At 43.8% G+C, this 17504-nt stretch overlaps 1 protein-coding gene and 1 long non-coding RNA gene across 4 annotated transcripts; one reads left to right on the top strand and one right to left on the bottom strand.

Moving 5' to 3' along the window:
* Window positions 1–3309: 3309 nt before the first annotated feature.
* Window positions 3310–7530, top strand: LOC123090941 (protein FAR1-RELATED SEQUENCE 5). Of its 2 annotated transcripts, none has more exons than XM_044512304.1 (7): window positions 3310–3451; window positions 4142–4274; window positions 4390–4655; window positions 4734–5424; window positions 5532–5990; window positions 6074–6361; window positions 6439–7530. In XM_044512304.1, the coding sequence occupies exons 5-7, from the start codon at window positions 5745–5747 to the stop codon at window positions 7360–7362; spliced, it is 1458 nt and encodes a 485-aa protein (XP_044368239.1). In that variant the 5' UTR covers window positions 3310–3451; window positions 4142–4274; window positions 4390–4655; window positions 4734–5424; window positions 5532–5744; the 3' UTR covers window positions 7363–7530. The 2 variants fall into 2 exon arrangements, with proteins under 2 accessions (XP_044368239.1, XP_044368248.1); XM_044512313.1 differs by having other exon boundaries at window positions 3335–3451; window positions 4175–4274.
* Window positions 7531–9879: 2349 nt separating this feature from the next.
* LOC123121874 (uncharacterized) lies at window positions 9880–16001 on the bottom strand. Of its 2 annotated transcripts, XR_006459916.1 has the most exons (3): window positions 14760–16001; window positions 11267–14497; window positions 9880–10257 (listed from the first exon to the last, which is right to left on the bottom strand). It is a non-coding gene; the product is annotated as an uncharacterized lncRNA (long non-coding RNA). The 2 variants fall into 2 exon arrangements; XR_006459905.1 differs by lacking the exon at window positions 9880–10257 and having other exon boundaries at window positions 11160–14497.
* Between the last annotated feature and the right edge of the window lie 1503 nt (window positions 16002–17504).

Here is a 17504-nt window from a genome sequence, read left to right as displayed (position 1 = left end):
CAATCATGATATGATCCCTCAAACAACATACAAGGATGCCGTTGCACACTTTTGCAACACATCTCCATACCATCCCATACATGGTGGACACCCTTCGCCATGACGCCTAGAACTTTTAAACCACTTGATAGGCACCCTCCATGTGGCCTCGACGCTCTTTCCTTTTCAAAAACTAACTTCTCTGCTTCGTGGCATTTTCATGTTGGATAATTCTAATTCACCTACTAACGTCAACACTACCTTATCTTCTCACATTGTACATCTGTCTCACTTCATATCATTGTTTCGACCACTTCTATCACTACCTATATTATGGCTAAACACACATATGTGGCACTCTGTGCTGCGGGGGTCTTTACGTCACGACGTTGAGCACTTTAACCCACGCGGTTGGGCACCATTCATATGGACACTACGCCCTTTCCCTTTTTAGAAAATAATTTCCACTCTTTGTTGGATTTTTTGATATTCGATAGTTCTGATTTTCTGATTGACATCACCATTATCTTATTCTCTCATGTTGTCCATATATTTTATCACTTTATATCACTATTTTCTACCATTTTCCGTGGCTGCCTATTTATAGCTTAAAATACATACACGACACTCCTCACAAGTTTGTCACACAGCTTTAAACCCCCCTCCCGCACAATCTCATAAGAGGTGGTGCTATTTTTGTCATGATGTCGAGCACTTCAAATCACCCTTGATGCAACACCATCCATATTGCTTTTGCTCCCTTTTCATTTTTTGGAAATAAACTCCCCTTTCGCACATCTTATTACTGTTACGTCTATCACACAAGTCCTTATCAATCATGATATGATCCCTCAAACAACATACAAGGATGCCGTTGCACACTTTTGCAACCCATCTCCATACCATCCCATACATGGTGGACACCCTTCGCCATGACGCCTAGAACTTTTAAACCACTTGATAGGCACCCTCCATGTGGCCTCGACGCTCTTTCCTTTTCAAAAACTAACTTCTCTGCTTCGTGGCATTTTCATGTTGGATAATTCTAATTCACCTACTAACGTCAACACTACCTTATCTTCTCACATTGTACATCTGTCTCACTTCATATCATTGTTTCGACCACTTCTATCACTACCTATATTATGGCTAAACACACATATGTGGCACTCTGTGCCGCAGGGATCTTTTCATTTTTTTGGAAATACCCCCCCCCCCCCCCCCGCACATTTTATTGTTGTTACGTCTATTAGACATGTCCTTCTCAATCATGATATTATTGCTAAAACAACATGAGAGGCTCACCCCACTATGTCGTTGCACACTTTTGCAACCCATCTCCATACCATCCCATACACGGTGGGCACCCTCCGGCAATACATCGAGAACTTTGAAACCACGTGATGGGCACCTTCCATGTGGCCTCATCGCTCTTTTCCTTGTCAAAAACTAATTCCTATCGTTTGTGGCCTTTTCATGTAGTACAATTCTAATTCACCTACTAAGGCCAACACTCCCTTATCCTCATATTATACATCCCTCTCTCACTTCTATATCATTATTTATACTAAAAGAGTTGGATCTCTTTGGCACGACGTCGAGCACGTAAAACCACACGTGGTTGGCAACGTCCATATGGCCTTTGCACTCTCATCCATATGGCCTCACTCACCTGGACCATCCACATCCACGGCGACAGGCTCCTTTGGCAAGAAGGAAATAGTCATCTTCTCTGGCAACAAGGAGGACCACCAGCGGCTTTGTCTCCTCTTGGAGGCTGCTTTGACGGACGAAGAATTCCCCCGTCAGATGGAGATCATGACGGAGCGTTCACTTCGTTAGATGGGCCCAGCGCCACCATCGCCGATGCGTGTGAGGGAGGATCCACCGTCGCCGCCGCAGGTTCGTGTTAAGTGGGAGCCGGCATCCCCACTCCGGTAGGTGTAGGACAAGCCGACGTCCCCGCCGCGTAACCGCGGCCTCCACATCAGCGACCATGTGAAGCAGGAGCCGGCATCCACCTCGCGGCTCTGCCACGTGAAGAAAGAGTCGGCGTACAGCCGCTATACGCATGGGCCCTCATCGCCACCACGGCGCCACCGCTGGAAAACGGAGGATCTGCGCCCGTGATTGCCAGGGCGTGTGGACGCATCCTCCACTACCTTGGAGGCGGCGGTTTCGATGGTGCCTTCGGCTCTCGGGTCCTGGTATCCGAGGCCGAGCGCGCGGCTGCAGGTGAGGTACCAACGACGCAATGGCGGTCGCCGCTCCGCGTTCGCCAAGAGGGACGTAGCGCCAGAGTGGGTCCGCAACGACCCGGACCTCATCGCTTCGTCACCACCGCGGAGACGGCCGCCAGGTGATGCCGCTACGTTGACGGCAAGCTCGCCAAGATTGGCGAGGAGTGGTCGCTTAGCGACTGCTCCGCTGACACCGACGAGGGCAAGGCCACCGCCCGCGCCTTCGTCAGTGGCCAGGGCGGCCCTTCGCACCGCGCAGCAGGAGGCCGGGCCGCTCCTCTGCGAGCGTCAGGCAACCGCCGGAGAGGGTTGCCGCGGCCCTCCGACATCCTTGCACCGTTGGAGGGACGACGACGACGACATGGATGCCGACGGCGGTGTGGCAGAATAGGGCGACCACACTTACGAGGTGGTCATCCGATATAGGGTTTAGTGTTTTTTAATAGCTTTTAGTAAAATGGTCGAAATATCGTTAGTTTATGTAAATTATATTAGAACTTGAATGAATATCCGTCTGGTTGGCACGAATTTAATCTGGTTTGTTGAAAAAGATTTTGCAATATATGCGGCTAGCGTTCGTTGACGTCCTTTCGCATCTGTGTTCATCGACTAATCCTCACGGTAGGCAATTTACGGGTTGCATTAGAGATGCTCTTAGGACCCATTCACGGACCAATGCGGCACCATGTTGAATGACTTTGACGGTCTGGACGAATATGAGCGGTTTGAGGGCTCTAAGAAAGCGTGGCTGTTTAACGAATCCTACAGAAACGGTCTCAGCACTGCTTAAACCAAATTCACATGCGAAGCAGATGGTGTCCAAGGGATCAATGTCTGGTGCAGTGGTGCTATACAGCTGGTGCTATTTCAAAGTAGTCTGCCTACATCTTTCAGGTCTGCGTTTCCCAGTTGCGAGACAGGAGCTACTGGACTGCCTGCAAAATGACAACCCACGTACAGACAAACTAGTTGTCAAACGGACTTTGTGTAAAACGAGCGTCGCTACTTGTCAAACTAGTTGGTCACGGACGGTCAAAGATATCCTACTGCATACACTAGACGTCACAGCAAGCCCCTGCCTCGCATCTTGTCATATCGATCCACAAACCATTCCTACCGCCGCCGGTTTTCTCTTTGCAAAGGAGCAAGATCTCCGGCGAACTAGATGAGTCAGTCCGGTGGAACAACAACAGCAGGCGGTGGTGGAGGGGGTTCAGTTTGTCTGGATTCAGGTATTCCATGCCACTCAAACCGCATTAGCTTCAGTATAGCCTGTTTTTGATTGATTAGCATGCTGGTTTTCTTCAATCGCGGTTGAATAGTAGCAGTTGCGGATCCACCATTGGAGCCAGATGAGGCGGCAGTCCCAAGTGGGCGGCGGCGGAGCAGTGACTTCCGCCTACCAATTTTCACTGCGGTAGTGAGCAGTTTTCATGGCGGATCGGCTGTTTCCTGGTTCTACGAGGCAGTCGGTCGTGAGGGTGTCTGGTTGAGGAAGAGAGAAACAACTTTCGGCTGAGCCGGAGAGACATCGCGCACGAACGCTGCCGGCCACCAAAATGATCGATTCAGTACTAAACTACCACGAATCGATGCCCCTAGCCATAGTCACTTGATGCTTCTCCACACGATGAAAAAGAGTTCATGCTAATAGTTTCTAATAATTTTTCATGCTTCTTTTGATAGTTGGATGCAATGAGTTTTTTGAAAGTAGACTTGCATTTTCTATATGAAAAATAGAACTTCAATGTTCGCCCCGGATAGCTTCAATTATTTTGTCCGCCACTTAATAGTAGGTTTCTCGTGTATAATGGATGTGCGGAATTATTACGTTTCCCTACCAAATATGTACATATGTAGTGTTTTAATATAAACTCGAATGCTCGTCATATACGGTTTATCTTTACATCTATGACAAAAAGGCGAAGACAAGACTAAAGCCACCACATTACAAGGCGAGACAGGTCAGGGAGAAGGCAAGGGTGAGGATGCTCCTATCTCGGATGAACAAGATCTTAACAATGCGAACATTGAAGGATGGACAAGGAGAGAACGGTACTATGGTTTCTAAGTTTCATTGTCACATCACTATGTTCTGTCCTGTAATCGGTTCAAAAATATTGTTCTGTCTTGTAAACATTTATAATCAACTTTATGACTTCACATGTAGGAATCGACAGGGCGCTGCATCCAGGAAACCAAGTTCAGACAGATGCAGTCAGATGGAGATAGCACTTGGGAATGCTGGGAAGATTGGGCAGGAAATTGTTTTTCAACCATTTAAAGGGATGCAATTCGACTCAGAGAAGGATGCATACAAATTTTTCAATGCGCAATGCATATTCTTGGGAAATTGGTTTTGGTATCAAGCATGGCAATAAATACATAAACAAGAACGGATTCAAGACGATGCAGGACCTTTTGTGTTCATGCGAGGTAACAAAATGCATTAAACACGTATTATTAGTCATTAATATTTTTTTTGATTGATCTGACTCCGGGTTTTTCATTTAGGGAACTCACAAAAAATTCAACTCTAGGTCTAGTAGAACAAACTGCCCTGTGATGGTTAGATTGCTTCGCACAGAGGACGATGGATGGTACTACGGAGAGGTGGTATTAGAACACAACCACGAGTTGGCAGCTAGTGTAGGTGAAAGAAAGTTATGGAAGTGTCACAAGTATGTCGACTCATCTATGAAGGACATTGTTAGGCACTTGCGTTCTAACAATGTTTCACTGACCAAGGTATATGGGGTGATGGCTGACATTCATGGTTCACATGATGACGTCCCATTCCGTAAAAGGTCTCTCAAATCCATGTGTGCTTCCATAGCTCACGAATGTAGTCAAGATGATATCAATAAGACACTGGATTTATTCACAAGCATGCAGGCAGAAGGAACTGGATTCTTTTTCGCAGTTAAAACAGATGAGGAAAGAAGGGTGTCTGGTCTGTTTTGGTGTCATCAAAAGAGCAGGGCTGATTACAGTTGCTTTGGAGATGCCGTGACATTCGACACGACTTACAAGAGCAACTTCTATGAGATGCCAGTTGGACTATTTGTTGGAGTCAATAACCATTATCAATGCTGCCTGTTTGGTTGTGTTTTTCTGCGTGAAGAGACTGTAGAGTCATTCAAGTGGGCATTTGAAACATTCCTATCAGCAATGGACAACAAACCACCAAAAACAATATTAACTGGTAAAGCAATCCGAACCATCCAAACATATTTTTCTATAGTTCAGTTGTGTTATATCTATTAGATAGAAAACTAACGACCTTTGTATTTCTCTTCATATATGACTCAGACCAAAGCAGGCAAATGGAGCTTGCTATTGCTCACGTGATGAATTCATCAAAACATGTTTGGTGCAAATGGCATGTTTTAAAGAAGATGAGGGAGAAAGTAGGGAGCATGTACAGGAATGGTACTCCTTTTAGGAACGATTTCAACATTCTAATAAATGAGATGATGACAGTTGAGGAGTTTGAAAAGGAATGGCAGGAGATCATGACACATTATGGACTTGAAAAAAAATTCATTTTTGCATCAGGTTTATGATTGTCGTTTCAAATGGGCCAAGCCTTACCTCAAGGGAGACTTTTGTGCCAAAATGTGCAGCACACAAAGAAGCGAGTGCATGAACAACCTGCTCAAGTGTTATGTATCCAGGTCGGCACCAATAAACATCTTTTTTCAACAGTACACAAAGATGTTTGCCAACAGATGTGAAGAGGAGGACTTCGAAATCGCTCACTCAAAGAAGGTGTGTCTCACATAATCCGCACCTTGTTTTATAAATGATTCAATATGTAGTGTTTCATCACCGCAACCTTGACGCTGTTTCAGGATGGGAAGATAATAAGAACAAACTTTCTAATAGAGCGACACGCAGCTAAAATTTACACAAGGGGTGTGTTCAAGCTGTTCTTACTTGAATTGTATCAGTCTGGATCATTCATCATGAAGGGAAATCAGGTGGATGGGAGAATCACATTAGAGCATGCTGATGCAGAACAAAGGCAACGTTGGTGCAAAGTGGTTTATGATGTTATTGTTGACAGGGAGAGCGACACTTACAATTGCGAGTGTGGAATGTTTGAGCACTCTGGACTGCTTTGTCGACACTTACTAAAGGTATGACAATTCTTGGTTTAACTATTTGCGTCATCATGTCAGATCTAATACACATCATTGAATGATTTTTTTTCCAGGTTATGGTACACATTGGCGTCCGCCAAATCCCGAGTAGGTACATTATGAAGAGATGGACCAACGATGCTAGAGAAAATATGCCAGATCACCTAAAGTGTTATCAGAAAGATGCAAGCATGCAGGTGTCGAAGACTTTCATGCACAACATAATCTACGTCAAGGCATTGGAGATAGTAAAACTAGCTGACAGCAGCATGGTTACTTTCCAGCATGCTATAATGGGATTGGATAAAGTAAAGAATGATCTTGAAAAGATTATAGCAGCAGGAATTACACAGGGACAAGCTTCTAATGACAAAGGCAATGCAGCTCAAGCAAGCAAAGAGCCAACACAGGAAACAACTCAAGGATTCAAAGAAAATGAGACCACACCTACAGAGAACCAACAAACAGATGAAGGATTGAAGAACGAAATGGGCAACATGTTCTCACAAGGTTCTCAAAGTTGTTTAGCACCTGAAAAGAGATCAGCCAAAGGTAGACCCAAAACGAAGCGTTTCAAGTCAGCGGCTGAAGGCGCATCAAACAAGAGCACAAGGAAGTGTGCGATATGTGGATCTAGGGACCATTTCACAAAGTCTTGCCCTTGCCACCTTGTTGGTGCAGCATCATCAAGCGATTCTGAGGGAGATGCCGACTTAACAGTTGAAGACCATGTCAACACAGATGTTGTTGAAGAAAAAGATGTCAATCAGCAAAGCCAGATGGGAGAACAAAGTAGGAGAACTGAAAACATCAATACTCCCAAGTCTGTCCAGAGGAGGTGCAAGAAATGCGGTCTGCCTGGTCATTACACTCCTAAGTGCCCAAAATTCTATGGCCCCAAAAAGCCTCCAAAAGAGGTGACATGCAAAAAATGTTGCCTGGGAGGTCACTACTCGTCGACTTGTGGAGGGGAGTCTTCATACAAAAGAAAGCGTTAATTTGGAAAATGGGATTCAGGTGAAATATCCCAGCTATATCATTTTTTATTTTTATTTAACGAACTTTCATTTGTATTTCGTTTGTGTCGAGATATCCATGTATTCAGTATTATGTCATTTCGGACTATTCATTTGTTGCCCGCTATATGCAGTGTGTGTCGAGCATTAGTGGCTTCATGAACATTTGTTTACCTGGCAACGATTCTTTTAGGAATCTATTTATATCCTCAAGGAAAAATGCTTGATTTCCAAGTAGAGTATGACACAACATTTTGTAAACTGCATAGGACGAAAATTTATGTGTTTTAAATCAGTGTAATAAGTGCAGTTTAGTGATTAATTTACATGCCATTTCTTGCGATGGCTATCCAGATATGTATTTTGCCTGAACTGCTACAGCGCATGGGCTGGGTGTGTTTTGGTGTGGCGTGGTCACACGTGAGAAAAAAGTAGGTTTGCCAGGAGTATCCTGACGGGTAACAGTAGACTGAGATACTGCACCTACTGTCAATGACCAGGCACGGGTGGAAAAGATACACGGAAATCACGGCATGCGGGGTTCTCACATTGCAAACAGTGCAGGCTTTTTCAGTGTTCACGGGCCGAACTTTCTGAAACTTATTTGGCTACTGCATCATCAAGCACTCAAACATTATAGCTGAGTAACAAGTCGAAGAAAAGCAAGGCCAAGACCTCTTCGGAAGAGAAACATATGGAGCAAGACGGTTGGTGTAAATTGCTGCGCAGGAGCGTGAAGATCGACGCTTTATCAAGTGGATTCTTGATAAGAACAAAAAAGGTTAGTAAGATTCCCTACTTTAGAAGTACGCATTAGTTACACTAGAGATTTCAGTAGCTGATGGAGAAGTGAAAATCACCATGAAAAGTGGCACGTCGCGGAAGAAGAAATCAACATCCTGGTGATTACGCTCCTCTGCCCTGATGAGCATCTTCAGGGTTACATGGATAAAAGTTCTAGGTAAGTCAAAATACTGAATCAAAACACATGTTAGAACCGAGCTTCTAAAGCAAACATATTGAGAAAATAATGGTACCCGGATATCTTTGTTACTAACAAGAACGACCAAGCTTACTGTTCCATGTGGCATCCTACCAGCATCAAGATATTGCGAGCTCACTCTCACGCGCCCCTGATCTCCTCCTTATCAATCAACTGAAGATGGCTGTATAGTTGGTGCTTTTGTGGAACAAGAAAAGTATGAGCAATTTTTGTGCATCACTGAATGAAAGGAAGCAGCAAACTGAAAAGGCAACATATCGGAGAGGTTCTGTTAAAAAAATGCTTTGGTAGATGGCAATTCACTGTATGCATTAAATGGAAATTAAAGGAACGAAAATAAGGTAAATAGCAGACACGCAGTACTATAGATGGCAGGAAGACACTGGTGCAAAACGGGAAGGATGACAAACCCACTACATGAGTTACTTTTAAAACGAAAAGGGAAAGAGCAGGCACGCTGTACTCTAAATTGCAGGGTCGACAGTGGTGCAAAACGCTAAGGATGGCAATTCACTGCATGCGTTTAAATTGTAATAAACACAATGAAAAAAATGGAAAGAGCAGGCACGCAGTCCTCAAATCGCAGGATGACAGTTGTGCAAAAGCGAAAGGATGAAAATTACCTGAAGAAGCATCAACTCTAAGATGTTATGACCACTGACATATAAAAAGGTATGCATAAATGTTGCCGGAACCTTTCGCCCATTGCCATTTCCATCCACCCCTATATGCTAAAGGTCTGACTATGGATGCCCCTAATAGAACCCTTTTACAGGAAATGAAAAAACTAGAACTTTTAAAACAATAAAGGTACGGATCTCAAAGGTTTCTAACGGTGCCGATTTCAGTGTCCCCAGAATCACAACATACCAAATCCGCTCTCTCTCTCTCTCTCTCTCTATATATATATATATATATATATATATAGGGTCGCACTATTCGCCACCCTGGGTGAGGAATGTACGAGCCACACACACCACGCCACAACCACCGTAAGAGACAAAAGCTTTCTGAGGTAAAATTACACCACAACACAACCATAGTAAGAAACAAATGTTTTCTGAGGTAAAATTACACTAGAGTGGGTGCCACGTCCACCATAGAAACAAAACGCTTGCGAGGCAAAAATACAACACGGAGCCGTGTAACCTCTCCTGCTCGCAAGGCGGGTGCGATGTAAAGTTAAGGTGAGGATGGTCAAAGGTAAGTTTCAGATAATTGTTTTGGAACCTGACTCCTAATTATGTTAAAGAACTGGCAGGACAATTTATATTGGCGTCATATGCTGCAATTGTCGGTGAAATCAAGGAGAATAATATTATCTTTCCAGTTATTGGTACGAAAGCAAATACAGATGGAGCTGGTGGCTGAGCTCTGCCCCTGATTTCCAATATACTGGCCCTGCAACAAAAGTATACTTTTAAGGAATGAAATAGCTCCTTAAGGTTATAGGGTTTCTTTTTTGAGAATTAAGATTCTATAGGAATGTGTCCGGAGGCTGTCAGGTAATGATATTGCCAGCCAAGTATGCAGATACACAATGTAAATTTCTGAACACAAATTACCTAGGGCATCATGCAAAATACTGATGGTGGGGTAAAACATATGGACAAGGCCGTATAATTACAGAAACAAACTGACTTGATATGTTACACTGCGCTATATGCACTGAAACATTAGGTCTTGCTAAAACGACCTCAAAATGGTTGATGCCTAGCATCTTGAAGTCTTCCTGGAACCTCCATTGCAGCTACACATTGTTCAGACTCCATAAAATCGTCATGATGAATGAAGTCTACAAAACTACAGAGACAAAACTGCGCTTATCACATCCTTTGCTCGCCTGCAGGATCATGAACTTCAGGATAAGCAACCTAACAATTAATTGGAAGTCTTAGTCAAAGCCAATGGGGTAATCTCAGGCGACCGCACTTGAAAGAAGCTTGCAAGAGTGAAGTGCTGAAGCTTAATGACAGATTTTACAACTATAGACTGTAGTCAAAAAAACATTAAAACATGGACATATTCTTACCAACAACCCAGTGAATGAGACATGATGGTCCGAGATAAATAGAACAATGCTCTTTGCTAGAGAAAAGCACGCATGCAGATTTTTACTTATAACATGTATACATAAAGAGAATTAAATTAGATGATAAAATAAATAGAGGAATGCTCTTCCCTGAGGAAAACAAACACATGCATATTTTTACTTATACATACTAGCATATACATACAGAGAATTAAACTAGAAGATAACATAAATTGCACAAGCATCAGTTAGAAATTTACCTTTTTATATAGGATTTTATGATATTTGAAGTTCGAAGTGTCTGGCTACTATGCTCCCATTTTATGTCTACATTTTTTTCGTCTGAAATGCTATGTGTAGTTGGCATACTGTTAATTTACTGATCTGGATCTAATGTCAGGCATATTTGGGGTATGTGCCTAAAAGTGTCTACATTTATCTCTTCTGTTATGCTTGCATAATGTAAAAATGGATCAAAATCCTAGCGACCATGGAAGTAACCGACGGGCAGAGCAGGTGCTATAGGACTCCGCGCCATCCTGCCTCAGACTTGGGATGTCCACTAGTGTGCCTGTACTCATCTTGTAAACTCGCCTCCTAGGAGGATTGTACCAAACTTCTTTTCAATGCAATGAAACGTAAAAGTCTTTTGTGTTTTCTCAACAACAAAAAATGGATCAAGGAATTTGTAGATTCAGAGCGCTCACCAAGACTACTGCCATCTCTTTAGTGGGTTTCTTTGTCTGGGTCAGTATCTACTTATGCTTGTTACGCTACCTGTTGCTAGATGGATGGATACATTATTAAATAGGTTGATGCTTTATTCCACATCTATGTCTAAAGGAACTGACCTTTGAATCATTGCTGACAATCTAGTAAATCACAGGAGAAGGACCATCTAATTACTCCATGCGCTGAGCTGAAACATATTGGCATATCACTGAGGAAAAGAAAGAAACTACAAAATTGACTAATTTGCAGAATGATAGAATGACACGCATAGTTCTTTATTTCCAGATATACCATTTCCAAAGACCAAATAGAGCTGAAATAATATTAGTGGCCCAGGTAAATAAAATAGGGGCGTCGTGGGTGCTTGTTGCCATTAACTACAGCTGAGATTAAAATAAGGGCCCAGGTAAAAAAAATGGCACACAAGCAGCTCAAACGTGAGATACTTACTTCAACTCCAACAGGAAGTATATATATTTACTTTAAATCCGAAGCTAGATGATAGGAAACACTAACGCATGGCAAATAGAAATCAATTACATCATTGAAGCCCACACATAATTTTTTACCTCTGTTGTTGTTGCAGTAGGAAATGTTAGCAGCACCTCCACAATCATTATTAAGTATTAAGTAGTAACATTACAACAATGTTTAGAGCAGCTACTAGCTGCAGGGAGTATGACCCTGATTGACAGAACAAAAACTTTCATGAATCATAGATATGTGTTTGCATATGGTACAACTGATGAACCAAAATTACAACCAATTTTTAAACTTGAAATAACTATCTGCAATCTCTGAAATTTAGAAATCCGGCAAATATGACTTGGTTTCAGAAACAAATGGTGATGTATGAACGACAGGAAGGGGGAAAAGAATCCAACAATTCAGTCCACGAAGGATCAGAAATTATTCCATGGTTTAACAATATGAAGCAGCCAACGAATCGACCAAAAATTCTACAACCAGGAGGCAAGATTCTACTAACTGCATGTCTGCTACGAACCAGATTGGGGATTGAAGCAAATAAAAATTATTTGAGCTGGCAAGGTTGACTACATATTTTTAGGACATACCCACATAACCCAGGTGGTGATGTGTGCTAGATAAATGATTAGTGGTAGAGCTTGAGGACGCTGGTAGTGGTGGCCTCCCGCTTGCCTGTCACATCCTTATCCATTGGGGCCCCTTCAATTCCACCATCGGGAGAACCATCCACTGGCTTGTAGTCAAATTGGGACCTCGAGGGGCACAGGAGCGAGCAGATCGGAACGCTCAGATGCACAAAAAACAGTTTGGAAAGAGAATGACAAAGGGAAACGTAAGTGGGAGATAATTGGAATTTTAGAACGGAAATCGCTAGATTTGGGGTTGCTCACCTCCTCCCGTGCACTCACACCCAACCAAACTTCAATCCAAACAGCGGAGATGCAGTCACATACCAACCCATGCACTGGAGCGCCGCCGCGATCACCAGCAACAGCGCCACCCAAGACCTAGGCAGACGCCGCCCAATTGCCCCAGCGACCACGCCATCGTCAAGACCGCGCCGCCGAGCAGCACGCCCCCCGGTATAAAATAAAAACCGTCCGCAGTAGATTAGGAAAAGACGGGGAGATTTTTTTTTTGAGGGGACGGTGAGATGGGCTGGTTTCGAGTAATAACTCATGAAAGGTAAAAATACCTCGACACCGTGGTAATCTTATAGCAAGGGACACCGTGGTAATCTTATAGCAAGGGAACGTGACTATTGTTTACTTACGTATTAATTCTGCACTATGGCTTTTGTATATTACAATCAAATATAAAATAGTTTAGAATCTCTCCTAGAATGGCAAATGCCAGCAGCAAATGTTTCAAATTTTTCCTAAGAACATCAATAGTCACGTTCGAAATTTAATTTGCCAATATTAAATACTATATGATGAATCTAACAACTTAAAATCAAATAATAGGCTGGGTCCTTCATTAATAATAAGAGACAGGTAGATGCTTGAAACCATAATATTTTTGCGATATAAAGACAGTCAGCAACTACACATATGGTGTTGTCATCTTGCAAAAACACGATCTACCAAATTAAGAAGAGATATCATGGGGGAAAAGAATAGGCTAGATTGCTTTGCGTTCAAGCTAATGATCCAGCTACACATATGGTGCTGTCATCTTGCAAAAACATGATCTACCAAATTAAGAAGAGATATCATGGGGGAAAGGAATAGGCTAGATTGCTTTGCGTTTAAGCTAATGATCCAGCTACGGCAAGTAAAAAAAAGCAAGAAGACGCGCCTGTGTGCTGCTTCTGTTTCACTTTACTGGTATTCACACGACAAAACAGATTCACCTGATCCAGCTACAGAGCCTATCATAATTTGAAGACACATGCATCAGTGAGCACACATAGTATAACAGTGGGATTAGTAAATCTATGGATTATCATAATTGAAATCCTTTTTAATATAATATTTGCAAATCACAAACTTGCAGAGATCTAGAACTGAACTGAGGATGTAAAGTGAAGCTACGGCCTATCACAATTGAAATCCTTTTGACTATAATATTTGCAGATCACAAACTTGCAGACATCTAGAACTGCCTTGAGTATGTAATTGATTTCAGTTTGGAATGGTGCCAACAACACGGATCATTTTTTAAGCTGGGCGCTGGTATCAATCCGGAAGGGAAGAAGAGGTTGGAAGAGATGGCGTCCAAGGATGGCGCCTATCGAGGGCACAACACAGAGCAGGGTGGCAGCACTGGTCACAGCGCGGAGCAGGATGCAGGGCAGCGACAGGCGTCGGCGCGTCGTTCTGCATTGGCATCGTGATCACCATCGCAGGCTGTGGAGGGCGCGACGCCGAACACAACAGAACTCTTCTGGTCTGAGTCAGTGATGACGTGACAGGAGCCAGCAGATCTCAAGCTCGATGCCCCGCTCCACCCCCCTAAGCTTGCGACCGCCGGGTGAGGAGTCCTTCTGCTGCTCGCCATCGATGCAAATGTCAGCGGGCCTCCGAGTTCGACGAGCTGGCGCACACCATCATGCCGGTGCTCACGCCCTATGCTCCACACCTTCGACCGCAATGACAATGACAACATCTCCACTACCAAGACCGTGTTCTACATGGCGAGGCTGGGCCAGCTGCTCACCTTCGAGGAGCTCATGATGTGGGATACAGACGTGTATTGGGACGGGTTGGTGGATTCCTTGGCAGCCAATCGGATGCAGGGCATCGGCAGCGACATTGACAGGCACCAGCGGCGTAGGAGTCCCGCGGCCTACTGGAGTTTTTGGCACTGTAATCAACAGAAGATTGTTGCCTGGTACTGTAAGCTACGGCATGAGCATCCTGCAGCAACAACAACAAAAACAGAGAACACTATGACATGAGCAGATGTGTAAGCTTCCTGTGGCAATGCCAGAAGGTTTTCACAGCCTGGATGCACATAAGAATCGTAGAACAAAAAATTAGAGCTTATGATCATTTAATTAATTTTACCGTAAAGACAATACTGATGGCCTACTCGACTTGGTCTCTCTATACAGACAAGAGACTATAAACATAGGAAAACTAAATTAGACCCAGAAAGTAAAAAAAAAGTTTTAGTCACCTTTCTATAAAAAAAACCATGTTATAATCCCCTAGGCCTTTGGCACCCAGATTATGGTGATCATCTCCTATCACAGGTAAAATTCCTTGCTCCCAGGTCGCCCTGATGTGGCTGTACTTAAGCTCCATCATCTTGTTCTGTTTCCAAAGGCCTTTAGCACCCAGATTATGGCGATCATCTCCTATCACACGTAAACTTCCTTGCTCCCAGATCGCCCTGTTGTGGCTATACTTCAGCTCCTTCATCTTGTTCTGTTTCCGATCGGGTGAGCCACCTCATCTCCCAAATATTGGTTAATCTCTGCCAACAATAGGCACAACAAAGCATCACCACATCAGGCAGGCGGAAGAAAACCAATACCACAGTACAGCAGCAGGAACCACACACAACCATGCTTTTGGCCAATAATCGTTGTTGCAACAATCACAAATGAATGAATCTTGCATCATGGACTGGACAAAATAATGTAACAATCTGTAGCCTCTCATAAAGCATAGCTTGGAGATGAGTTCAATTTGTGGTGCCTGTATTTCATCAAACATGTTATGTGCAAGAACTCTTATTCTTCCCCTTTCATGGCGCCTGTGCTTGCTCTACCAAGTAGCATCTGCTCCAGAACACCCATGTTCTGCTCGGTTTGTAGGCGATGCAGCGCTCGCAGCGAAGGTTGGCCACCGCCTTCCCGAGGCAGAGGAGGTCGCCACATGTGCATAGCTGCGCCGGAGACGTGACAGAGGAGGACGCGTCGCCGGCGTCCAGTCCAACGCCTGCGAGCGCGCCGAGCTAGGGAGCGCCATCCAAGAGGTGGAGAGGGAGTGAGGGGACGCTTTTTCCGACGGAGAGTCGCCTCCGGAGACACGCCCGTGATGTACGCGACGCCATGGCTGTAACCCCAGCCACAGGCGAGGTGTTGCGGGGCGAGCACCGGTGACTGGTTGCGGCAGATCCAGCCATCTTGGCGGACGGAGGGGGTCGGAGAGCAGTTCGTTAGTCTGCTGCGCAGTGGTGGACGTTGGCGGAATTGGCCGGCGTTGGCCGCGGCACGAGGGGTCACACGAGAGAGAGAGATGTGCTGCTAGAGGGATGGATCGGTGGGGGATTCGATGGATCCGGCAGCTGCCGTAGCTGCGAGGTAAGAGGAGGGGAAGGGGAGGGCCGGCGCCGAGGTGTGGGAGTTAGGAGTTGGTCGGTGGCGGCGATTTGTGGGAGACGATGATAGAGGGGGTTGCGGATAGGGCTGCAAACGAGTCGAACTCGAGCGAGTTGGAGTTGGCTCAGCTCAACTCATAAGAAAATTCAGCGAGCTCAAACTGAGTGAAGCTCATGATCAAGCTGTAGAACATGACTCATGCTTAGCTTGTAACAATCTCGAGTCGATCTCGAGCTAGTTTCGAGCTAAATGAGATGGTAAAAATTATAAATCTATGGATGAAAAACAAAAAAATTAAGGCAAATATGCTGGGAACCTTTGCCAAAAATATATGATATTTAACAGATAGTCGACCATGTGCCATAATTAGGCCTAAATCTTCTCCGCACTTAATTAAGTTTCCACGTTCATTAGTAAATGAGATGGAGAAAAATTATGGACAACATATATATGGTAATAAATTATCTTATTTCCATTTAATATATGTCGTGATCATTTAACAAAATGATATTATTTCGAGCTATCGAGCTAAAATTAAGCGAGCCAACATTGGCTCAAGATCGGCTAATTTCTGAGTTGATCTACATAAAGTGTTCAAACTCGGCTTGTTTCTTTTCGAGTCGATCTCGAGTCGAGTCAAAAAACGAGTCGAGCTCGAGCGGCTCACGAGCCTCGAGCTTTTCTTGCAGCCCTAGTTGCGGAGGAGGAAGAGAACATTCTCTCACTTTACAAAGGACTGCGGACCAAATACAGAAAATTATAGGGCTTTGTTTGCAAAATTCTTATACGAAGCGTTTTTTCACTTAAGAAGGGACTGCGGGTTGAATGACCCGACAATATAGGGGCTTTTCTGCAAAATGACGTGACGGTGAACCCGGAGACCCAATCTGTGCTTTATTATTACTAGCACAAATGCCCGTGCGTTGCAACGGGAGGATATCACAAACTCTAACCCAATATGCATGGCTCAAAATCCCCACATATTCAAATCATCTTGCGAGATGACACCTATTTTAAAAATATATTAGTTAGTTTGAAGTTATTCAGTCCGATACTGACTCGTTAACTCCTCTACAAAGAAATTAAAGATGAACTCTTTATCCCTTTGAATAGTACATTGTTCAAGTTTTATGATGCTTTTATTGGATGGTGAAATTCATAAACTCGCCCCATTATGCATCTTCCTGGCGTATAAAAGAGCCCATGTTTTTAACGAGAAACAAAAATATTGAGAAGTTTATGTTATTATGACAAACACCAACATCTTGTTCATGTCCCTTTTCATCATCGATCCGACGACATCATACCAATAGATTACTTTTCTCTAGATGGGATATGTATCCATCTTAACCCTCGTAAGAATACTACTCCATCTTAACCCTCGTAAGAATACTACTCATGCAACAATCATTAATTCTTAATATTTATAAAATTCAACAATGAAGCAATGAATGAATCCAGCCCATCACAATATGTTTTGTAAACAGGGTTGGCAACCCTATTGACCCTGCATGACCTGTGTGATATGTTTAGGTTGTCTTGCAGGCACACCGAGCACAGGTGTTTGCTTTGTTTTTATTGGTTGTGATGGTCTA

This window comes from Triticum aestivum, chromosome 1B (genome assembly GCF_018294505.1).
Source record: "Triticum aestivum cultivar Chinese Spring chromosome 1B, IWGSC CS RefSeq v2.1, whole genome shotgun sequence".
NCBI lineage: Eukaryota > Viridiplantae > Streptophyta > Magnoliopsida > Poales > Poaceae > Triticum > Triticum aestivum.
This window is presented reverse-complemented; position numbering and strand designations above follow the sequence as displayed.